Source organism: Loxodonta africana, chromosome 1 (assembly GCF_030014295.1).
Source record: "Loxodonta africana isolate mLoxAfr1 chromosome 1, mLoxAfr1.hap2, whole genome shotgun sequence".
NCBI classification, from domain to species: domain Eukaryota; kingdom Metazoa; phylum Chordata; class Mammalia; order Proboscidea; family Elephantidae; genus Loxodonta; species Loxodonta africana.
The window spans coordinates 20,430,888-20,455,425 of NC_087342.1; the positions used below are offsets into that span (position 1 = coordinate 20,430,888).

The 24,538-nt window shown below is 37.4% G+C and overlaps 1 protein-coding gene across 13 annotated transcripts in view; it reads left to right on the forward strand.

Annotated features, from left to right (window-relative positions):
* The window catches only part of ATP13A3 (ATPase 13A3), a 96,491-nt gene that overhangs the window by 7,799 nt on the left and 64,154 nt on the right, over positions 1-24,538 (forward strand). For 5 of the 13 annotated variants that reach the window (XM_064270616.1, XM_023551633.2, XM_023551638.2 and 2 more), the window contains 7 exons: positions 11,732-11,794; positions 17,706-17,804; positions 19,337-19,510; positions 20,403-20,585; positions 20,838-20,908; positions 22,595-22,675; positions 23,804-23,873. In XM_064270616.1, coding sequence (XP_064126686.1) covers positions 17,754-17,804; positions 19,337-19,510; positions 20,403-20,585; positions 20,838-20,908; positions 22,595-22,675; positions 23,804-23,873 — 630 coding nt within the window. In that variant the 5' untranslated portion in view covers positions 11,732-11,794; positions 17,706-17,753. Of the gene's footprint in view, positions 1-11,731; positions 11,795-15,163; positions 15,302-17,705; positions 17,805-19,336; positions 19,511-19,702; positions 19,767-20,402; positions 20,586-20,837; positions 20,909-22,594; positions 22,676-23,803; positions 23,874-24,538 lie in introns of those variants that run through there. The other 8 variants (XM_023551634.2, XM_023551635.2, XM_023551637.2 and 5 more) reach the window with 5 other exon arrangements.

Here is a 24,538-nt window from a genome sequence, read left to right on the forward strand (position 1 = left end):
GAGTAATATTCCATCGTATGTATGTACCGCATTTTGTTTACTTACTTATCTGTTGATGGACATTTAGGTGGTTTGTACCTTTTGGCTCTTGTGGATAATGCTCCAGTGAACACTGGTCTACAAGTACCTGTTTGCGTTCTTGCTTTCAGTTGTTTTGGGTGTATATTTAGGAGTGGAGTTGTTGAGTCATACAGAGATTCTGTGTTTAACTTTTTGAGGAACTGTCAATGGCTGTACCGTTTTGCAGTCCCACCAGCAGTAAAGAGGGCCGGTTCCAATTTCTCCAAATCCTCGCAAACATCTGTTTTCAGTTTTTTTAAAAAAATTTTTTTGTCATAGCCATCTTAGTGGGGGTATAGCGTTTTTGTGTGTGTGTGTGTGTGTTATCTCATTGTGTTTTGTATTGCGTTTCCCTAATGATGCTGGAAACCCTGGTGGTGTGGTGGATAAGAGCGATGGCTGCTAACCAGGAGGTCGGCAGTTCAGTCCACCAGGCACTCCTTGGAAACCCCATGGGGGCAGTTCTGCTCGGCCCTTCAGGGTCGCTATGAGTCAGAATCGCCTCAGTGGCAATGGGTCTAAGTGTATAATGATCTTGGGTATCTTTCATGTGCTTGTTGGCCAGTTGTTTTTACCTTCCTTGGTGAAATGTCTGTTCACATCCTCTGCCCAATTTTTGATTGGGGTGTTTGTCTTTTTGTTGTTAAGATGTAGGAATTCTTTATATATTATGGGTACTAAAACCTTATTAGATATATGGTTCCCCCATATTTTCCCAGTCTCCAGTGAACCTCTTCGTTCTGTCGATAAAGTCCTTTGATGAGCAAAAGGTTTTAATTTCGCTGAAGTCTAATTTTTTGTTTTGTTGCTTGTGCTTTTGGCGTCGCAGCTAATAATCTATTGTTTAAAACCTGAAGCATTACCCCTCTGTTTTGCATTAAGAGTTTTATGGTTTTGGTTCTTATATTTAGGCCCTTGATCCATTTTGAGTTAATTTTTGTATATGATGTGAGGTATGGGCTCAGCTTCATTCTTTTGCGTTCCGTCTTTGTGCAGATCCAGTTGTCCCAGCACCATTTATTAAAGAGTCTGTTCTTTTCCCCATTGAACGGACTGAGCACCCTGCCGAAAATCAGTTGGTCATAGATATATGGGCTTACTTCCGGACTCTGAATTTGTATTTCATTGGTCTGTATGTCGGTGGTTATACCAGTATCAGACTGTTTTGATTACTGTGGGCAAAAGTATTTTAATATGTTTTTTCCCCAAATCGTTTTTCATCTCTGGTACAGCTCATAGTGAATGATTCTTTCTCATGTTTCCTTAAAAGTTGTGGTAATTACCAATTGCTGTAATGCAGAAGAGTTGAGATTTTATAGGCAGTAAGGAAGGTGTAAAAGGAAGGAGACTTAGTTAGGGCCTTGGTTGTGCCCTTAGGATTGTGTTGGTATATCTAACTATTCAACAAATATTTTTTTAGCTCCTGTGTGTGCCATGCATAGGACTAGATGTTGTTGTACATTGGAGAATGAGTTCTGTCATCCTGAGGATAAACAGTCTAGCTGGTAAACGCTGGGCTGCTATACTACACAAGATCAGAAAGCACCAGTCACATTGTGTTCTTTGGCTGTGTGGTCCCTTGGGTCAGCTGAAAAACGTTCAGAATTGCTTGAAACCTTTAGTGCTTCTTCATCACCTACAACATGAAATCCATATTCCTTGTCACACAGGGTGTTTCATCATAATCTGATCCTATCCCGTCAAAAAAACTAAAACATAGTTCTATTTCCAGCCATTTCCCAGAGGCCATCTTGAGCTGTAGCCAGTCTGAGTAACTTCTGTTCTGACGTTTTCTAGGATCTCACACCTTAGTATTTCTGATTGTGGTCATTACTGTCCTTGAATTCTATCCCTCTGTCCTGTGAATCCGCATCAACTTGATGGCAGGAGGTTTGATTTTTGATCTTTGTCCTCCCTAAGGAGTTCCTGGGTGGTTCAAATGGTTAACAGGCTCAGCTGCTAACAGAGAGACTGGAGGTTCAAGTCCACCCTGAGGTGCCTCGGAAGAAAGGCCTAGCAGTCCGCTCCTGAAAAAGCAGCCGTTGAAAGCCCTGTAGAGCACAGTTCTGCTCCGATAGCGTTTGGGGTTGCCATGAGTCAGAGCCGACCCGAGGGCACCTGGTGGTGGTGGACTTCCCTAAATATTTTCCCTCTTTTTACTGCTTGTTTGCTTGATCCTGCTTGTTCCTTCAGGTCCTAGATTGAGGGATATTTTTTTTCTGAAGTCTTTTCTGTACTTACCCCTTCTCTTCCTTTCCCTCCCGCTCGTTTCCCTGTCCTCATTGCTCTGGTGATACATAGTTCACTGTAGCACTCAACCATTTTGTTTGATATATGTTTGCTTACTTATCCATCTAGCCCTCTAAACATGGTTCTTTGAAGTTAGAAATTTAATTTGTAATCTCCAGCATTTAACAAGGTGCTTGGCACATAGTAGACAATAAATGCTTTAACAAATGACTTTTTATGAAATTGGAAGTGGCAATAAGCCATAATGACTCTTGATAGAATGCTAATTTATTATTTACAGATTTATTTTGGAATATTAGGATACTTGGGTAGCATCTTGGTCTTCTCAGTTGGTTTTACCTCTTCCTAAATCAAGCAATGCTCTAGCATTAGATTTCAAGGAACTGCTTGGTAGGAATCAGGGCACTGTTTATATTTTAAGTTCATTGATGACCAAGTTGGTGAGACTCTCTGTACATAATAATGAAAAGTTGACCATAAGTAATCTCAACTAAAACAAAACCATTTATCCAGGAAGGATGAGTGATCCTTTGGATTGCTGTGGCCCCTGCCCCATCTCTGTCTCTGTCAGTAGCTGCTGTGCAGGAGCTGATGAGGTAAAGTTAGGATACTTCAGGGAAGCTCAGTCTGGAAGAGTCTCTCAGGCTCTTATGTGGGCCTGCCCCTCTGAGTGGTAGAACTGCCGTGCCCACTCCCCACATCTCCTTCCTGCTTCTATTTTTACTTTGTTTTTTTTTTTTTTTTACTTAGAGATTCATCTTACGTTTGCAAGGAGCTGTCACTCAACTACTTACTGTGACTCCAACTTACTTGGTTAGGGAAAGAGGAAGTAGTTGATAGTAAAGAACAGAGTGCTGCGTGGAGGTGGGAGTTGTGTAAGTTTACCTGAGTTCACTGAAGGACCTGGGAAGGAGGGTATTAGGTTTGGGAAAGGGGTCATAGGAATGAAATATGAGAACATGCCCAGGGTAAAACTTAATTTAAAATTTTCCCCGGTAAGAGTGGTCTCATCTCTCTTCTCGCTTGCTCTGTCTTCATTCGCTCAGCTGTACTGTTGGGAGCTGCCTTGGCATCCCAACCTTTAAGGTTTTTAATCTGTAATTCTAGTATCACGGGACAAGTGCTCAGATACACGTAGGATACAAAGGTGGGGGAGTCCTTTGCTGGGATGTAATCAAAGAAAGGAAACCTTGGTGGCGTAGTGGTTAAGTGCTACGGCTGCAAACCAAAGGGTCGGCAGTTCGAATCCGCCAGGCGCTCCTTGGAAACTCTTTGGGGCAGTTCTACTTTGTCCTGTAGGGTTGCTATAGTCGGACTCGACTCCACGGCGCTGAGTTTAATCAAAGAAAGCTTAGTAGAGAAGATACTTGAGCTGGGTCTTGAAGAACAGGTAAGAACTCTCCAGACAGAGTGAAAACAAACTCACTGCTATCAAGTCAATTCCAACTCCTAGTGACCATAGAGAACAGGGCAGAACTGCCCCACAGGGTTTTCAAGGCTGTAATCTTTATGGAAGCAGATGGCCACATCTTTCTCCAGTGGAGCGGCTGGTGGGTTCCAACCACCGACCCTTTGGTTGGCAGCCGAGCGCTTAACCACTGTACCACCAGGGCTCTACCAGACTAAGTTAGGGGAGGGTGTTCTTAAGGGCTTGGTAACCTGGCTACCTGCCCCCTGACCTAGGGTAATGTGGACTGCAATTCAGCAGAATTGTGGAGGGTAAAAAGGGCATTTGTGGGCCATCGTGGGAACCTAGTCACTCTTTTCCTTTTGAAGAAATGCGTTTCAGGTTCATTTTGGAGCAAGAACTGACTTTCAGATTAATTTGTGGAAAATAGCCCCTATGAGCTTCAGGCCCACACGCTGCCTGCCTACACGCCATTCCTTAGTTTGTTGGTAAGGCTTTTCTGATGTAACGTAACCCGTGCTCGTCTTCCTAGGGAAGGTGAAAGATGCTAACCTTGGTGAAGTGTAGACTCTTTTTCCCTGTTTTTTTTTTTTTTTAATACAGTGCTGATTAAAACCTGTAAAGAAGTGGATAATGCCTGTAAAAGTGTTTTGCAAACTAAGAATTCCCATACAGCTCTAGGTTACTTTTATTGTGGTTGGTATAGTACATACATACACACTCTTATTTTTCTTAAACCCTGGATAGTAGACTACAGGATAATCATAGGAAGTTAGAAAGTTAGAATTTCCGTGATGTTTGTACCATGAATAATCCCCTTCGATGGCAATATTTATATTGCTATATTTTTGAAATATTTGTTCAATACAAACGTTAAGGGCTTTGACTGCCTTTTTTTCCTGTGCTGTGTCAACATGGGTAAGTTTCAAATTGGGAAAAAGGAATAAAGTGGAAAAATAGAGACTTAAGCAGTTTTCAAAAGATGACCCAAGTGCCTCTCAGTTACAATTGTAAATTGGTAGAAATTTTACTTTTTGTACAGAATAGTTTCCTAGTGATTTTGTGCTTCTTTGTGGTCAGGTCTTCGAATCCTAATGTCTGGAAGAGTGAAATGTGAACCATACTATAATATAGATCATGAGGGAAAACTAATTTTGCGTTTTTGGAAATAGAGTACAATATAGGTGGTCCCCAGATTATGAACAAGCTCTGTTCCAAAGGCTGTCTTTAAGTCTTTAAGTGAGATTTTAATGTAAATTGGAGCAGTTAGGTACTGTTGGCGTCTAACGTCAGTCAAATGTTCGTGTGTGTATAGTGTACCTTTCTATGCTTTAAAAAAATTGAAGAAACACTTCCAGATACACTAAAACATCTTTAATATAATAATACAGTAATAGTAATAACAATAATAATGTTAATAAGCTTCATAGGGGTTGGTTTGTAACTGCAGGTTGTCGTACCTTTGTAACCTAGGGACTGCCTGTACTCCTGAAGTGAACCATGCTGGGTTAGTGGAAAAAATTATCTTTTGGTTTGCTGCTAGTAAGGAAAATGTACATTTCTGTGGTTTGTGTTTATTTCCTTAACATACTGAAGACTTATTCTCTGGAAAATTTTCTTTTCCTCTTCACTTTTTTTCTTCTCTGTCTCTTCCTATTTCATTCTCCAGCCTCCTTTCTCATTCTTGCCCTGCCTCCTGTTTCTCACCCTCACCCCTTAGATAACTGACCACTATTTTCAATCTAGCTCATAGTCTTCTTATGAATCTTACCCGAAACAAGAGAAATTTCCTGCATGTCATTGAGCCTAATATGCCATTGATTTTAAGACTCCTCATTTATGTACCACTGTGAAAGAAAAAACTAGGATATAATGCTTAGAAACCAAACCCATTGCCATCGAGTCGATTCCAACTCATAGCAACCCTATAGGCAGAGTAGAACTGCCCCACAGAGTTTCCAAGGGGTGGATTCGAACAGCTGACCTTTGGGTTTGCAGCCATAGCCCTTATTTATTGATAGAGTTCCCGTATGCTTCATAATTTTTTTCAAGTATCTCTCTTCTGCACTAATTAAAAGTAAAATATAAATGAAACAAATTGGTTAAGACATTACAGAAACTGCTTTGCATTCAAAGTCCCACTTTCTCCTGGTGTTTTTTGGTGCCTTTTGTGTACCCTCTTACTTTTTATTTCACTGTGCTGCTACCAAAAAAGCCCCACAAACCCGCTGTCATCAAGTCGATTCTGACTCATGGTGACTGCGTGTGTTACAGAGTAGAACTGCTATAGTCTTTATGGAAGCAGATTGCCAGGCCTTGCTTCTGCGACACTGCCGGGTGGGTTTGAACTGCCAGCCTCTAGCGGAGCACAAGCTGTTTGTGTGCCTCAGGGACCTGCGGTGTAATATATTTTGAAGACTTAATCAACCATTTAAACTCAGCATTGTACTGTCAACAGTGCATATTACTCAACTGAAGTGACAATAAAAAACTAACTTTGAGCACATGCATGCAGTGACCACTTCATCATGAGTCACCTGCTAACAGCAATAATAAGATTTCATCTAAGATGCATGAAAGGTGGCGCAGTGGTTAAGCTCTCCCATCAGCTGCACCTTGGGAGAAAGAGTGGCAGTCTGCTTCTGTAAAGATTACAGCCTTGGGAACCCTATGGGGCAGTTCTGCTCAGTCCTGTCGGGTCGCTATGAGTATGAGTCAAAGTTGACTCGATGGCAACGGGTTTGATTTGGAAGATGCATCAGAGTTTAGCTGTGTTAAAATGTGAAAAATATGTCTTAGAGTTAATGAATGTTTATAGATTTCAGAGATCACCTTATTTGATTGAAATACCAAACAAGTTATTAGGGATTTTGATTAATATCATTAAAATGTAAAATAGTCACTAATTTACATTAAAATGGAAGAGACATTCATTTATATATTAATTAATAAGACTCTTACCTCTTAAAGGTATAATTTTTAGTTTGGGGGAGTTAAGCTTGCTTACCAAATTTGGCTTGTTTACACTGTTGTTAGAAGCATTTATTGGAATTCTTGATTTGTTAATTCCTTTTTTTTTTTTTTATTGTATTAAATAGAAATCTTGGTGGCGTACTGGTTAAGTGCTACAGCTGCTAACCAAAAGGTTGGCTGTTCAAATCCACCGGACGCTCCTTGGAAACCTATGGAGCAGTTCTACTCTGTCCTATAGGGTCGCTTTGAGTCGGAATCGACTTGACGGGAATGGGTTTGGGTTTTTTTGGTTATTGTATTCAATTGAGGGCAGTGATGGTTCAGTGGTAGAATCCATGCCTTTCATGCAGGAGACCAGGGTTTGATTCCTGGCCGGTGCACTCAAGCACAGCCACTACGCATCTGTCATTGTAGTTTTGTGTGTTGCTGTGATACTGAACAGGTCTCAGTGGAACATCCAGGCTCAGATATACTAGGAAAAAAGGCCTGGCCATCTACTTCCAAGAGTCAGCCAATGAAAACTCTGTGGATTGCAACATTCAATTCTATTACATATGGGGTCGCCGTGGGTTGGTGGCTGACGCAGCAGCAGCTAACAACATAATATTAAATGTCCATGTCACACAGTATCTCTTTGAGTATTCTTATCTGTTCCAACTAGGTGTTTTTGCTTGTAAGGCCTCTGTTTTACCCCCAAAGAAAACACCAGAATTCTTATACTCTTTATAATAAGTCTAACAATGTCGAGGAATTTGAGAAAACAGTTAATAGTGACCTCTGTCTTGCAGTATGTGTACACTCTAAGATAATGGTAATAGCTCAGTGTGTATCCTACACCTTTCTCTTTGTTCTTTTTAATCATGTATCTACAAAGATTTTCAGTTGTTAGAAAAATATCTTAGACATTCTTTTTTTTTTTTTCTCTCTTCATATATTGTGAATATCTATCTTGTTCTCTACATACAGGTTTAACTCATTCTCCTTAACTGTATAAGTTATTCGTTCATTCTGCTATTCCTGGACATGCAGGTGGTTTCTATGATTGTTTTTTCTCCTGCTGCAAACACCGCAGCATTTACTTCTTTCTACATACATCATTACGTATAGCTACGTGCGACATGAATTTTTAAAATTGGGATTGTTGCATCAAAGTACGTGTGAGTTTGATTTTTTAATTTGTCATTGAGAGCGTATACAGCAAAACAACCAATTCAACAGTTTCTGCTTGTACAGTTCAGTGACATTGATTACATTCTTTAAGTTGTGTAACCATCCTCACCCTCCTTTTCTCAGTTCCTTCTCCATTAACATAAACTCACTGCCCCCAAGCTTCCTGTCTAATCTTTTGAGTTGCTGTTGTCACTTTGATCCCATACAGATAGGCTGACATTTTGTACTAGTTAAACTAAACTATTATTTGGTTTTAAGAAGACTTCAGGCCGTATTTTGGTTTAAGACTTAAAGATTATCTCAGGGCAATGGTTTCAGGGGCTCAGCCAGCTTCCATGACTCCAGAAAGTGCGGAGGCCATGAGAATTTGAAACTCTGTTCTGCAAATTTTACTCTCAGTTGGTTTTCCAAAAAGGTGGTATGAATCAACACTTAACAGCAGTGAATAGGATTGCTCTGTGTCTGTCTGTATTTTGTCAGTTTAGTGGACAAATAATGTTTTATCATAATTATTTTATACTTTAAAACACATCCCCTGCTCTCTGTTCATGTGCTCTTTAACTCTAACTGCTGTCCCTTCTGTTCCACAACATTGTAAGATCTCTAAGCTCTAGTTTCAGATAATTGTGAATTTGGAAGTCTTTATAGAAGGGGAATAATAATATACCTGCCTTGGAAACCCTGGTGGCGTAGTGGTTAAGTGCTACAGTGTTAACCAAAATGTCGGCAGTTCAAATCCACCAGCGGCTCCTTGAAAACTCTACGGGGCAGTTCTACTCTGTCCTGTAGGTTCGCTATGAGTTGAAATCAACTCAATGGCAGTGGTTCGGGCCTTCCTCTTCCCCATTACCATTTGTGTTTAATGAAAGTCTTATTTTTCCATCAAGGTACAGGAAACAGGGACTCTTACATAGGCAGCTCATACTTTCCCATATTAAGACCTCTAGTGACGCTAGAAAATGTATACCTTGTATATAACTTCTCATCTTTAATCAGTCTTGATGACTTTGGATGACTGCAGCTGCTCTCCTTACTATGGCTTGTGAAAACTGGCCTTTTTCCTTCCCAGTATTGGAATGTCACCTAGTGGTGAAAGAATGCCGCAGCAGGCTGTGTACAAAGGCAGTGCTTGTGTAGGCTAGGAACTCATGGTTGGAAATGATCCTAGGGGTTATTTTTTCTAGCCACCTCATTGTAATGGAGAAGAAGTCTCGAGATTAAGACAGGGGAAGGAATTTGCAAAATATTTTCATGATGAAATGTCATTTAGGGCAAGTTAAAGCAGACTCTTAAGTTCCGTGTTCTGTTTTTTTCTTAGTTTGCATTTTGGGGGAAAGTTGCTTTATCTTATTGTTCTAATATAGGAAGGAATACAGCAGATGTGCTCAGTTCATTTACAGATGAATTAGTTTGCTAAAATAATTTAGAATTTGCTGCTACTTATGTTGTATCACTGGTTATACAATCAACTGTAACCTTATAGAAATTTATTTATTAAAGGAGTTTTCAAAAATGATTGCTTTCTCTTGCCTAGGGTTAAAATAATTTAAGAGTGCTATCCATATCCATGCAAATATAGTGCAGGCTAAGTTGTAACTTTGAATGTTCTTAATAGTAATCTTCATGCAGGCAATTTCATCATCATTCCTAATATGGTGGCATAGTGGTTAAGTGCTACGGCTGCTGACCAAAGGGTCGGCAGTTTGAATCCGCCAGGCGCTCCTTGGAAACTCTGTGGGGCAGTTCTACTCTTTCCTATGAGTCGGAATCGACTAGACAGCACTGGGTTTACTGGGATCACATTGTTTTGTGACATACAAAAAGGTGTAAGTATACAAAGCCTGCACTTTACAAATGTAAATACAGGCTTGGTTTGGTGTAGATTGTATACAATGGTCTTCCCTAAGCCTAAACACAGAAACAAAAGCATGTATTATAGGAGAAAGTCCAAGATGGGAAGTGATAAAATGGGTATTGAGTAGAGCTTTGTTAAAATTTAGCTGGTATACTTGTAAAATTTCCATGTATTCATTAAGTTATATTACCTCATTCTTATTGTTAGGAACTGACTCAAAGCGTTGAGTTTTGCCCTCATAAAGAGCCAGCACAATTGCTGGTTGTAGCTTGAAAATTCAAATGTGTTTTTGTTTTTTAAATATAAATATTTATGTAAATATTAAAATTGAGGTTCCTTAATTAGAGGTAGGATTTTATATGCGTTAGGGCATATTTTATTCTAACTGCAAAAGGTAGAACTGCTTCTGAATTGCAGAAGGCCATCTTAGCTGCTGTAGATGCTACAGAATTGAAAATGAGATACCATTCCGGAGGCTGGCTGTGCTGTTTATACTTGAAGATCTTTAAAACACCTTTCGCTGAGTGGTTCTTAAAGATTGTTTTTTTCAGGTCTTTATTTAACCGAGGTAGGTATGTTCTCAGAAGAAAATCTAGACCTAGAAAGCATGCAGAGGGGGCGTCATTCTGTCACCTGCAATACGAGGTGTCACTAACGTTTTAGTGCGGCTCTAACACTGAAGGCCCGGGGATATGTGCTGCAGGACCCCCCCCACCCCGCCCATCCCAGGCAAAATCATTGGAAAATTTAACTATTTCAATTTCTTTCAAACTTACTTACTTGGTGAATTTTGAGGAATATGATTTTCGTTTTAGTTTTTTTCTGCCTCATCCCCTCTGAAGTTGGCAAATATTTGGCTAAAGTAAAAAATTAAAATGAAAATGTATTAAAAGTTTCCAAAACTAAAGTGTGAAGTAAATTTAAATAATTAAACTTTGAAACGGTGTGTTCCATAAGCTTGTAGAACATATACTTCTGGAGCTGTTATTAAAGCTTGGAATGGCCCCTGCTCGCCAGCTTTGGGAAATACTGGGTTTATTGAGTATCCGTGATGCCCCAGGCACCGGAAGAAGTGCTTTAGATACATTGGTAAGCAAGGCTGGCACCTGGAACTTACAACCCCGTAGGGAAGACGGTAAAATAAAAGGTTAGGAACTTTTCCCTTCACTGTAGAACTTAGATGTCCGTAAATATCTAGGAAGAATAAAGTATATCTAGTTAATTTGCAGTTTAATTTCTTTTATGTTTCTCATAGCATTGAGCAAGCAAATAACACCATGCCTCTTGACACTGGAATGATTAATTAAAGATAGTGTTTTACTGCTTCGCTTGACGTTTTTACCGATCGTTCCCTAAATCGCCTTGTGAAATTACCTGCTCTGGAATCCTAGGCGATGCATGGACTGTTCCTAAACACACACACATACTGTGATCCTAGTACTGTTACAGCACGTGAGAAACTCAGTTTTGCAGTGGAGATGGTTTAGGGGTTTGGAGTTTCTATGCCTGGTTAGGCCAACTCATCTTATGAGGTGAGGTCAGGCTCTGAGCCCAGAAGACTCTACTTCAGATGGTTCTTAGTAATTTCTATAATGTTGGGGGTGAGGGGAGTGAGGGGAGTGAACTTTAAAAAGTTAGCGTTATAGTAGGTTTTGTTGATTTATTTCTAGTGACTTCACCTTGTCCTGTATTGCTGCTTTTGCTCAGCAGCAAGTCAAGTTCATTGTAAATGCAAGGAAGGGTTTGGTCAGGCACAATAGCCCCCAAGCGTCCTGCTATTTAGATAGTATCAAGGCTCAGACGTCCATTGTCGCATTGGGATCTCAGTGAGCCAGCTAGATAGGATTTACTCAAATAATAGGAGCTCTGCCAGCAGCAGTCAGATGGCAGAGGGCAGAACTTCTGAAAACCCACTTAAAATTTAAAAATCCTGAAATTTAATATCCTAATGATTTTGAAGGCAGTTTGAATGAATTTTTTATGCTTAGTTTTTATTTTTATTTTTTATTATTAAGAACCAGCTTTTGAAAGCCCTGCTAATTCCAGCAATTGGAAGGAACGGTGGTATAGTGCTCTTGGTAAGAAAAATTTCTTTAATTTGTTTTCTGTGTTTTAGAAACTGAATTAAAAAACACATGCACTCCAGCAGACCACAAAGGTTATGTATACCTTTGCATAAGTCGGATGAGTTTTTAGAAATTCAATATTAATGCTTCAACTAACTAACTACTAGAATAGTCTATAACATGTATTTTCATCTTGAGTAAGCAATAAATTTCAAAATGTTTACTTATATAGTTTTTTATCCTCGTTACTGAAATAATGTTAAGAACTTTCTATTTACATACACATTTTAAAATTTTACATATTTATAATGTTTTAAATGTAGGAGCTGTTACAATTGTTGTCTCATTGAATTTTACTAAAAGTATATGTGAAAGGTAAATTCTTGGTAATTTTCTGTGAGGTATAAAGTGAATAGTAATTGGAGGTTTTTAGAGCAGCATTTTATTTAAATTATTATTTTTTAGCATTTGGATGTTGGTGAAATTTGGTAAAACAAGAATTTTGCCTTAAAATTAAGCTAAATTTCAGAGACATACTTGTAAAAAGAGTAATGAGATAATATGGCCAAGAAAAGTATGAAAATGTGTTGTTACAGGCAGACTGTCTAACAGCTCATTTTAAAATAATTATTTGTAGTGTTTCTTGCTAGCATTAGTTTTTAACTGTAGAAGATGAGATGAGAATACAGTTTATACTGAACTCAAATGAAATCATCCAAGAGATATTTATGATATTATAAGAAGTAACTTTTAAATAAAGTTTTAAATAGTTGCTTACAATACATGGGCTTAATGAAAACATTGACAATTCCTTTTCTAAAATTGTGAAAAGCATGGTTATTTGTGTACTAATACATTCTACATTGAAAAATTAGGATTTACAAAATGGGGAAAGTATAGCTGTATTTCTAGCCAGTGGATAAAATATAAGGGTGAAGATGAATTAAATTTAAAACTCAAAAGTAACAGTTAGGTGAATGTATCTTAAGAATTATAAGTAATACCTGGGACATAATAGACTAGGTCAGTGGCTTTGGGACTCTGAGACGCGATTGCTCAAGATTTATGGCCTATGGTGTCAGGAATAAATACTTCCTGAAAAATTTTTTCTGTCTAGAACCTCCAGATAGATAACTTATTTATTTAAAAAACACTTTTTATGATGAACTATTTCAGTATATTAAAAGGTAGAACCCCCATGTGTCTGTCACTCAATTTTAGTATTTTTTGGCTTATGGCCATCCCCCAGCCAATAAGGATGGGTTTTTGAATTTTTTATTTGGAAATAAATCCAAGTGTACAGAAATGGTAATTGGTGTAAAGTTGTTTAAAAGATTCCTTGATTACCCTTTTGGTAAAAGATTATCTGTAAAATCTGTAGTAATGTTTTCTCTTATTCCTGATGTTTGTAATTTGTGTCTTCTTTTTCTTGTGGCTTTGGTCAGAATCAACTCGACAGCAGTAGGTTTGTTTTTTTTGTTTTGTTTTTTTCTTGTTTTATTCCCTGATGAGCCTGGCTAGAAATGATCAGTTTTTTGAATCTCAAAAAACCACTCTGTTCTTTGTTTTGTTGTCATGTATGTCTGCCCACATAGTTCCATCTTTGGTGTTCTTCATTCCTTTTTGGAGATTCGAATTTCCCTCTGACATAATTTTTCTAAGGGACTTCCTTTAATATTTTTTTATAGTGTAGGTTTCTGGTGGGACATCGTTTTCAGCTTTTGTGTGTCCTTATTACACCTTTGCTTTTGGAAGATATTTTTCTAGGTATAGAACTCACTCTTGACAGTTTATTTCTTTTAGTACTTCAGAGATCTTGCCTGTCTTTTCACCTGCATTGTTTTTGACAAGAAATATGATGTCTTTTTTATCGTTCGTTGTATGTAACATGTCTTTTTTCCTCTGGCTGCTTTTAAGATTTTTTTTTTTTTTTTTAATCAGTAGTTTTAAGCAATTTGATGACACACCTGGGTGTAGTTTTCTTAAGGTTTCTTTGCTTGAGACTAGTTGAACTTCTTGGATCTGTGGGTTTATAGTTTGGAAAATTCTTGGCCATTGGATCTTCATGTATTTTTTCTGCCCCCTTCCCCTCCCTATGTATTAGCGTACTTAAAGTTGTCCCACAGCTTTCTGATGCTCTTGTTCTTTTTTCTCTTGGCCCTTGCTTTCAGTTCTTTCGGGTATATAAGAGTGCAATTGCTGGGTCGTGTGGGTCTGTGTTTTAACTTTTTGAGGAACCACCATACTGTTTTTCACAGTAGCTGTACCAATTTTCTATACCAATTTGCATTCCTACTAGCAGTGAAATTCCAGTTTCTCCAAATTCTCACTAACATTTTTTTTTTTTAATCTTAGCCATCTTAGTGGGGATGCTTTTGATTTGCGTTTCTCTAATGACATTAAAAAAAAAACCTGTTGCTGTAAACTGGGTTGGGTTAATGACATTGAACATCTTTTCATGAGCTTATTGGCCATTGTATCTCTTCTTTACTGAAATGTGTGTTCAAGTTCTTTGTCCATTTTTAAAAACTGGACTTTTTTTTGTTGTTAAGTTGTAGGAGTTGTTGAAATATTCTGGATATTAAACCCTTATCAGGTATATGGTTCCCAAATATTTTCTTCCAATCTGTGAGGTTATCTCTTTGCATTGCTGGTAAAGTCCTTTGATGCATAAAAGTTCTTAATTTTAATGAAATCCAATTTACCGCTTTTGTTGTTTCTCATGCTTTTGGTGTCATATCTAAGAATTCATTGTAAAAACTAGGTCCCAAAGCATTACTCCCATGTTTTATTCTAAGAGTTTTATGGTTTTGGTTCTTATGTTTAGATCTTTGGTCCATTTGGAATTAATTTTTGTATATGGTGTGAGGTATGGATCTAACTTCATTCTTTTTTGCTTGTGGTGTTCCACTTGTCTCAGCACCATTTGTTGAAGAGACTGTTGGATGGACCTGTTAAGTTTTAATTAGATGTTAGACATTATGACTTTTATCTTGTTAGGTACTGGATATTTTTGTATTCCTGTACCTATCTTTGAACTTTCCTGTGAAGGAGTTAAGTTACTTGGAAACATTTTGGTTCTTTCCGGTCTTGTTTTTAAGTTTTGTTAGACAGGACCAAAGCAGTTTTTAGTTTAGTGCAAATTTTATCCCACTGTTGAAGAGAAACCCTTCTGAGTACTTTTCCCAATACTTTGGGATTGATGAAGTTTTCCACTCTGGTTGCCGGGGACAAACATTCTTCCTCCCCTTGTTTGAGCCCTGATTTTTCCCCCTATTTTTTTCTGGTGGTTCTTGATGTAGTTTCATGCGCTGATTAGTACTCAGCTGAAGACTTGAGGGAGGCCCTCTTGCCGATCTTTGATGTTCTTTTTCTGTACAGATCTCTCTTCGCTGGTAATACACTCCTGGAACCTAGTCACTTTGGTGCCTCAACAGACTTCCAGCTTCATCTCCCTAACTCAGGGAGACTGGCTGGGCTTCTGTCCTTGTGCTGTGACCTGGAAAGTCTCTTCAGACAGTAAGCTGGGACAATTGTGGGGCTCAGTTGTTTGCTTCCCATCTCTCAGGGATCAGTGTCCTTTGTTGCCTGATGTCTAATTCCTTGAAAACCATTGTTTTGTATACTCCTCCCCCCCCCCCCGCTTTGTTTTCTTAAGTTGTTTCAGGCAGAAGTGCACATCTTTTCCCTATTATTCAATCTTGTTTGGAAGTGGAAGTCTCTTCATATAAGAATTTGACTTCCTCTCCTTAAGAAGCTTGTGTTTTCGTTGGTGGTGACGGGAAACGGGGACCAGAATTATATGTGTTTGGTTGTTAAAAAAATGACCCAGATGAAGTAATCCTGAGTGGTGATCCTGAGATTCAGTCCAGACCTTGAGGAAAAGTTAGACACAAAAGGCTAAGAACCTCAGGCTGGTAGTCTTTAGTTGGCCAGTCCTAGGGCTTTGCCTTAACCCTTGAAGGTAGCCATGTACATATTTATTCCCAGGGTGGACTCTATAGCTTGCAGCATTCAGGCAGTAGCAACTAACCTTTTCTACTGGGGAAGAGGTTGGGCTTACTCATTTTCCTCATAGTCTGTAGCAACAGGCACAGCCCTGGAGAGTAACTGCCAGCTCAAGTTGTATTGATTTGATGGATAAGTGTTACCATGGTGGATGGACTCCAGTGGTATGCTTCAGGTCTGTAACACCATCCTAGACCAAGAAGAAAGACCAAAAAGATAAATTCTGGAAGAATCAAGAAGAAATTGTTACTAAATTTCCCAAAGGGTTTTGTGTGGCAGTGTGTCTTGTTTTGGAGAAGTTGGGTCAGATACCTCTAAGGTCTCCTTTTCCAAGATGTTGAAAAGCCCCAACATTTTTACTGGTTATTTCGTTGATGGCATAACATCAAGAGATTTAAACAGTCTTACGTAGAGGTTTAGTTTAAAATCCTGCTGTCGGTTTTCACTTGGCTCTTAATTTGTGTCATGAAAACATTAAATAACGATTGCTATCGTGGCATAAATTCTTTGTCACGTCATTCATTCGGCAGGTATCTTTTACTTGTCTTCCATTTGTCAGGCCTGTGCCACGCACCGGGTAGATGAATAGAAGTCTGGAACCTGGAGGGAGGGGGTGGCAGTCCTGCTGTGTTCTGCAGAGGTCAGCAGAGGCTAAAGCAGTGGCTCTCGAACTTTTTGGCCTCAGAGCCCTTTTACATCCCGTGGACAGTTATTGTGGACTCGGAGCTTTGGTTTATGTGGGTTGTATCTAAAAATACTGATTATTTTTTCAGTATTCATTCAGTATTTTTAAGTATTAATAAAGTATTAAGTCATTAAAACAAAACAAAAAAAAAACTGGTTACATGGTAGTCAAGTAACATTTTTATGGGAAAAAAAAATTCCAAAACCAAAAAATACCAAGAGAACTAGCATTGTTTTACTTTGCACATCTCTTTAACATCTGGCTGAATGTCTAATATTTGAAATTGAATTTTTTAAAAAAAAAGTATGTCAGTGGGCTCAGTGAATTTTCTTCCTAGACAAAGTTCATGGGTAGTCAGAAACAACTCGGAGGTTGCTTAGTGGAGTTGGAATCAAAACGGGGAAGTCAGTTGAGTGGTCTCCAGGAGGGGAATGCCTGGCACAGGGATTGGCTCTTGCCCAGCGCTTGCCGTTTATGTAACAGGCGCTCGGTCGATATTTGTTGGATCATTAATCTCATAGTCCTGGTGAGGTCTCTGGCTGAGCTTCGCTGCTGATGCGTCACCTCCTCTTTATATTTTAAGGGATACATGGAGTTGTATGAAGCACCTTTAGCTCAAGATGTTTAAACTAGGCTACTTACCTGAATCTGGGGAATTAAAAAAGGAAGATATAGTAGTAGTTTTTCTCAAAATTTAAATCGTTCTGTATTAATACTGTTGCTATTGTAAGTTAATTAACAAAACATGCCAAGCATTGTGATAGTAAGTAATGCAGGTTCAAGGACTGATAAACCTGTTGCCATTGAGTCGATTCTGACTCATAGCAACCTTATAGGACAGAGTCACTGCCCCATAGGCTTTCCAAGGCTGTAATCTTTACAGAAATGGACTACCACATCTTCTCCCTCAGGGCGGCTGGTGGCTTTAAACTGCTGACCTTTCAGTTAGCAGCTGAGTGCTTAACCACTGTACCACCAGGGCTCCTTAAGAATTGGCATAAATTAGTGCCTACTTAACAGTTAAACTTTATTTCTTTGACATATGTATCATAGCATGAAATTTCCCATCAGCAAGTGTTCATCATTGCTTTGGGTGAATTCAGATGTAACCAAAATATTTTAAAGGAATGCTTTGATGGTATAATAGACAACTGATGAGAGAATGAAGTTATGTAGCCTGCTGATGTACAAAATAGCTCCCTAACATTTGTTTCCTTTTTTTCCTCTCAGTTATCTTGACTTGTTCTGAAGCACAAAACATCTCAAACCACTGTAGATATGGACAAAGAAGAAAGGAAGACTATCAACGAGGGTCAGGAAGATGAGATGGTAACCAGCTTTTTGTAATTTACTTGTGAAATGTGAAGAATTTACCTTTGCAGTTTATTATTCTAGAGACTTGTTGTCATTATGTGCCATTGAGTCAATTTTGACTCATAGAGACCCCATCTGACAGAATAGAACTGCTCCATAGAGTTTCCTGGCCTGTAATCTTTATGGCAGCAGATCACCAGGTCTTTTCTCCCACAGAGCCGCTGGTGGGTTAGACCTACCCACCTTTCAGTTAGTAGTGGAACACTTGCGCCACCCGGCTTCTTGTTCTAGGGAGTAGAAAAGTACAATTAAAAACAAAAACAAAAACAGCAGCCAAATCATCCTTATTGAGGCCTTCCTGGAATTTTAAAAGGCATGGCTTGTTCAGCTTATCCTGACTGTTTTTTGCATTCGGGTTAAGTAACAGCTCTATTTGTTGGTTGTATTATAATTTCTTTTTACTTAAGAGAAAGAAGTATGTTTTTTCATTTAATGATTTAAGTTCTTCTGGAGAAGTTACATTAGCTAACACTTAAATATAATCCTGAATTTCAGATTTCTAATTTCAATATATAAAAAAGTTCAAAATCAGCATGATAAAAAAAAAAAGTTTAAAAAAAAAGCAATTTCTCAGCTGTTGCAGGGGAGGAAAAAGAATAGTCAGGTACAGCATAAAATGCTCTGTTGAATTTGAAAATCAGATAACAAGGAATACTTTTTTAAGTATAAGTGTACCCCAAATATTGCATGGGATGTACTTACACTAAAAAATTAGTCTTTGTTTTTTGGAAACTCAAATTTAACTAGACATCCTGTAGTTTTATTTGCCAACTCTGGCGACCTTGATGGGGGTAATCAAAATAACTGAAATAACTTGGGTTAGTAGGTCACACTGACCAATCACAGCAGTGTTGGAACAATTAGCTTATCGCTTAGAATAAAACAATAAAGTGAAACCCAGCTCATCTAGATGCAGTATGGTATTCTGGATTATATCCTGGAGAGAAATAAAGTCTGAGCTTAGTTACTGTACTGCTGTTAACCTCTTGGTTTTGACAAGTGTATCGTAGTTAAGTGAGGTGTGAACATTAGGGGAAAGCTGGGTGAAGAGTATATGGAAACTCTGTAATGTCTTTGCAACTTTTAAAGTTTATTTTAAAAAATCCTGCCTTATGACAAGATAAATGGTGGAAGAAATTAAAAAGATAATTAGAAAAAGGAAACTACAAAAGCTTGAGAAAAAATACATTGAATCTAATATACTATGTCAGTAGGAAAGAACAAAATAACATCAAATGTAAAACCATAAAGAGTAAATATCAATACATTTCACACCTTAAAAAATATAAATTTGACGTCAGATTTACCAGAAACAAAATTTAAAGGTAAATTATGGACTGGGAAAATATTTGCAGTTTATGGATCAAGACAAAAAGAGGTCATATTTATTAAGTGACACCCATCTGGAAAACAAAGAACTTTGGAATTTCTTTATCTGCCATATCCACTGATATTTAATCACGTGATCACTGTTTGCGTTTATCTAGGAAATTTATGGTTACAATCTGTGTCGCTGGAAGCTTGCCATAGTTTCTCTGGGAGTGGTTTGCACTGGCGGCTTTCTCCTCCTTCTTCTCTACTGGATGCCTGAGTGGCGGGTGAAAGCGACCTGTATTAGAGCTGCCATTAAAGACTGTGAAGTGGTGCTGCTAAGGACTACTGTAAGTTTGTGCATGTACTCACAGCTGATTACTTGAGGAGTAAAGTCATGCCATTTTGTGAACTTTGTTCAAAATAACATACAAAGGGAACAAATATATACAAGGATATAATGCAGAATACTAGTTGTAGTATTTCTAAAGCATCTGTGTGTATGTGTATCTACTCTGAGTCTGACTTCTTTTCCCTTTGAGGCATCACCTCAATGAATTTGGAGCGTTTGGAGTGAATGTAATTAGCACTGAAGAAACTTTAAAGGTGATCAGATCCACCCCCCTCCTTTTATAGCTTTTGAAGCCCTGAGAGATTCGATGCTTGCCTGTTAAGGTCACTGGCCAGTTATGACTGTAACCCAGCTCTTTCATTTACTAGGCCAGTGCCTTTCTACTCTGTGATGCGGCTGCATCCCAGTTTTATTTATTTTTTATCCTAATTAAGGACACTTTATAGGAGGTTTTAATATCTATTCTCAGTATATAGATGGATAAATAAAAGAATTACTCATGATCTTTCATAAAACGTTGATGTGTCCTTCGGTGAGGCATGTCCCAGGGTGATGAGCAGTGGAAAGCATTTCATGGTGAATTTATGCATCTTCCTGAGGTGCTTCTCCACTTAATGAGTAGGAAGTGATGCTTTCCAAATTAGACGTAAGTGGTTAAGTGCTACGGCTGCTAACCCAAAGGTCAGCAGTTCAAATCCGCCAGGCGCTCCTTGGAAACTCTATGGGGCAGTTCTGCCCTGTCCTACAGGATCATTATGAGTCAGAATTGACTCTACGGCACTGGGTTTGGTTTTTAAATGGTATCATGCAAAGTAATTAAAAGTACAGGAAGTCATGTGACACATATCATTGACTGTTTCCTTTATCACTCTCCCTTTCTCTTCTCTAAGGATGAATTCAGAAAATGGTTTTGTGCAAAAATTCGCTTTCTTTCTGTGGAAACTAATCCATTTTCAAGTCCAAAATCTCTAGCAAATAAAGTTTCAATCGGCCATGCTGTTGGTTTAATCGAGAATCCAGCTGAAGAGAACCGGCATGAGATGAACAAACATTCACAGAGTCAGTCACAACAGGTATTGTGATCTTAGCATCAAAGTTTCTTTAAAAACCAGAATGCATATCTGATAATTTTGTGCTTTCAGCTATGATTGATATATACCATATAGAGCACAGCTTAGATGTTACTGGAAAAAACAGATTACGTGTCACATGTAATCACTGTAGTTTTAGTATATTGTCGTCATATGGTAAATTTGTGTTTGTAAATTTAGCTGTTAACAAGCGATGATGTGCGTTTTGACATAACATTTGTTTATGCTCTACAGATTCGTTATTTCACCCACCATAGCATAAAGTATTTCTGGAATGATACCCTTCACAATTTTGATTTCTTAAAGTAAGTATTTCTCTTTCATTTGGATTATATTATAACTTCTTAAATGTTTAAGATAGAAAATGGTTCATTCTAGGATCGTATAAAGTTAAAGAGGTTTTTACTACATAGGCTTTATTTGGTTATTAACAACTCCATGAAGACTCATTAACCATTGTAAAAATAAATCCTAGCTGCAGCTTGTACTTTGGCAGATATTTGCACAAAAAGTTAGAAGCAGCATGATTCCAAAATTACATTATATCTACGTTCTGTGAGTCTGAGTTCTTTTCCCTTTGAGGCTTCACCTCAAAGTGAATTTTGAGTACACTTTGTAGCTTATATTTTAAGTCAGAGTATCTGAATTATCACCTCCAAATTTGCTGACAGTTCCATCCAGTTGTGCTTGAGGGATGGAGTAATAGACGAGCCGAAACTTAACTTTACTATGTGGATAAAGATGGGACATTGTCAAAGTATCAGGCCTTTGGGTAAACCAAATTGAAGTAATTTATTTGGTGGAGGGTTCAAGCTACATATATACTAAATAGAATTCAATTTATTGCTTTTGTTAAGTAATTAAACAGTCATTCATTAAGTATCACTGCTTTAGAATGATGAAGTCATTCTTAACACTAGCAGTAAAAAAAATCACCTTATGAACATTTAAAATATTCATGACTGGGTTCTTCCTCAGACATACTAAAGAACTGGAATATTCTGGAATGGGGCTGGGCGTTTCCAAATGCCAAGTTCTGAAAATGATTCCTGTTTAAGAACCATTGACTAAAGAAAACTGCCAAAGAGCTGCCATTTTGTTTTAAAAAAAATGACTTGGAGCTGATCGCTGATACCTTCTGGAGAAATCACCAACCTTAGTGGGAAAAATATGTCAAACACAGTTGCTATGCGGCCTTTGCCAGCCATAGAAACTTGTAAAATTTATGATTATCAGATTAATAAAATTATCCAGTTAATTATGGAACTTAGCTTTCCTGTCAGAGTGGAAAAGGATTAGACCTGAATGACATATCAGGTTCTCTTTGCTTAAGAGTTCCATGATTAGTGTCTCATTAAAACAAACATAAGCCATTTTTTTGAAAGATAAATACATTAATGAATTCTTTAAGAATTGTTAGATTTTAGACACTGCCTGTTGGTACTTTTGACCTCAGTATGATCTTTGCATTAGATCAGGGAATGGTTTGCATTGATGTTTTTGTGAAATTGAAAGAAAAAGTAATGAAAAGCGTTTCTTAGTTTGGAACTTAAAATTGAAAAAGGGAAGCTGTAGGAAGTAAAAGTTTTTTTGTCTTTATATTGGAATTCTCTAGTTATGCTTTACCTTTCATTGTATTAGTTTATTAGGTCTTAACAGCTTTGACAAAACCTTGAGAGAGGATCATAACATTAGTATATAAACTTGAGTGTTCAGAGCTATCTTAAAAAAAAAAAAAAAAATTTTTTTTTTTTCCATAGTATAAATCTATTGGATAACTTAGAAGTTGTTGGAGAGTTAAACCTTTCATTATTGTTTATTTTAGAAATTGGCAATTTGAAAATTCTGATTCGTTATCTCTAAATTTTTGTTAAGGGTTTCTGTTTGTAAGGAAATCATGCTTATAGAAATGAGGCATATAGAAAAAGTGAAGCATTAAGAAATTGGGATGTTTTAAACTTAGTTTAAAGTAAAATTTTGGATTTATTTAGGGGACTGGATGAAGGTGTTTCTTTTACATCAATTCATGAAAAGCATAGTGCAGGACTGACAAAGGGGACGCATGCCTACAGGTAATTTTTACCCAACTAAAGTTAGATCTGTTATCAAAATTCCTGAATACAGTAGCATCTGTAGTCCACGCTTTTACCATGTGGTTGTACATCTTGATGGGTGTTTAAATATTATAGACGTGGTATTTGAGAACTTGTTGATGTATTACTTGGGGAAGCCTGTCTCTCAGTTTAAGAATTATAAAAATGTTGAAGCTGATATTTTGAAGTTGATATTCCTGAAGATAAATTTCATCAATTCCAAGGTATACATTTTCCCACATTTAACATCTCTGAAATTGGAATGTGTCACATAGTTGATGGAGTGTTGTCCTTTAATTGACAGTGTTTCTCTTTCTTGATGGTACATAAAATAATGATATGTCTTATAATCGATAGCCTCTTAAGATTTTCTGAAATATACTGTTGGGAATTGTAAGCATGAACCGAAATTTACCACAGTAGAAATTTGTAAATCAGAGGACTTAACCTTTTTGTAGTGTTACTCTTTGCTAAAGCATAAAAATATACCACTGTGTTACACATTTTAAAGATAACCATCATCTTCAAATTAAATCAGAAATTTTGTACTTCTGTAGCATGTTCTTTCAAAGAGTACATAAAAAATTCACTCACTCAGACTTACAGTTCGTAAAAGGCAAGAATTACTGTTCTAACACAAGGAATTAAAAATTATAAAAGGATTTAAGCATTTTTTCTAAAAAATGTACAGTATTTTGAAATAAACACTCTTAGTACGGTCTTATTAGAAAAATAGTACACACTCAAACTTAGTCTTTTCAGTAATTCATTTCAATTCAAAATCGTTGAGAACTCTTGTGTTCCAGTAGGGAGAAGAGAACCTTTTGTTCCCAAAGTTATTATAGACCTGTAATAGTCACACGAAAAGATATGAGACAGGATGAAATAAAATAACAGTACAGTTATAAGCTCCAGATTGATACCTCTGATTTCAATACTGCAGGTAGAGAATGCGAATTGTAGAAGACAAGTATTTAGAAACATGACTGTTTAAATTCCAGATACAAAAGCAGTTTGTGGTTTGAGCTTTACCTACTATAATGCTTTCCCTAAGATATACTGTTAATATGTAATATACTATAATTTTATTATATTTTCCTGCTGTAGAAAGTTGCTTTATGGAGTAAATGAAATTCGTGTGAAAGTGCCTTCTGTTTTTAAGCTTCTAATTAAGGAGGTAAGACTATAGTATGTAACTCAGCACTTGTAATCAATATTTCTATCCATTTGGAAAGAGCCATGACTTAAGTAATGAGATGACGTCGTCAGTTTTCTGTTTCTTAACTTCTTTTTTTTCTCACTTGGAAGGTAAAGGTAGTAACTCTGGTAGAGAATTTTTTTGGCATGAATTACCTTTTTGTTTTGCCCAATTTTTTTGCTTTTATTATCTTTTTTTCTTTAACTCTCAAGAAGTTGTACGTATAAATCTCGCCCAATTGCACAGCTGTATAAACCTTTTTTTTTTTTTTTAACAACTTCCCATGTTTTCTTCTTCACGTGGTATTTTGTGGCACACTATTAAAGACCAAGCATTGTACCAGAATGTTAGAATTTAAAATAATGACATGATGATTGACTTTGAGGAGCTTGGACTTCTAGTCTGGGAGGAAAACATGTTCAATTTGAAGTGCCATAGAAATGGCACTAGTGAAGAATTCTGGACATCTAAAGAAGGGGAGCAAGTGACTTTGCCCAGCAGAACAATTAGCCTAGCCAGTCTTCTAACTTTTTTTTTTTTTTTTTGCTAAAGATAAGAGTTAGTTGTACTTTTAGTAGAAATAATATTGTTCCTGAAAGTGGCCTCGTAGTGTTGCTTAAGGACATGGTATAATGTAGTGTAAT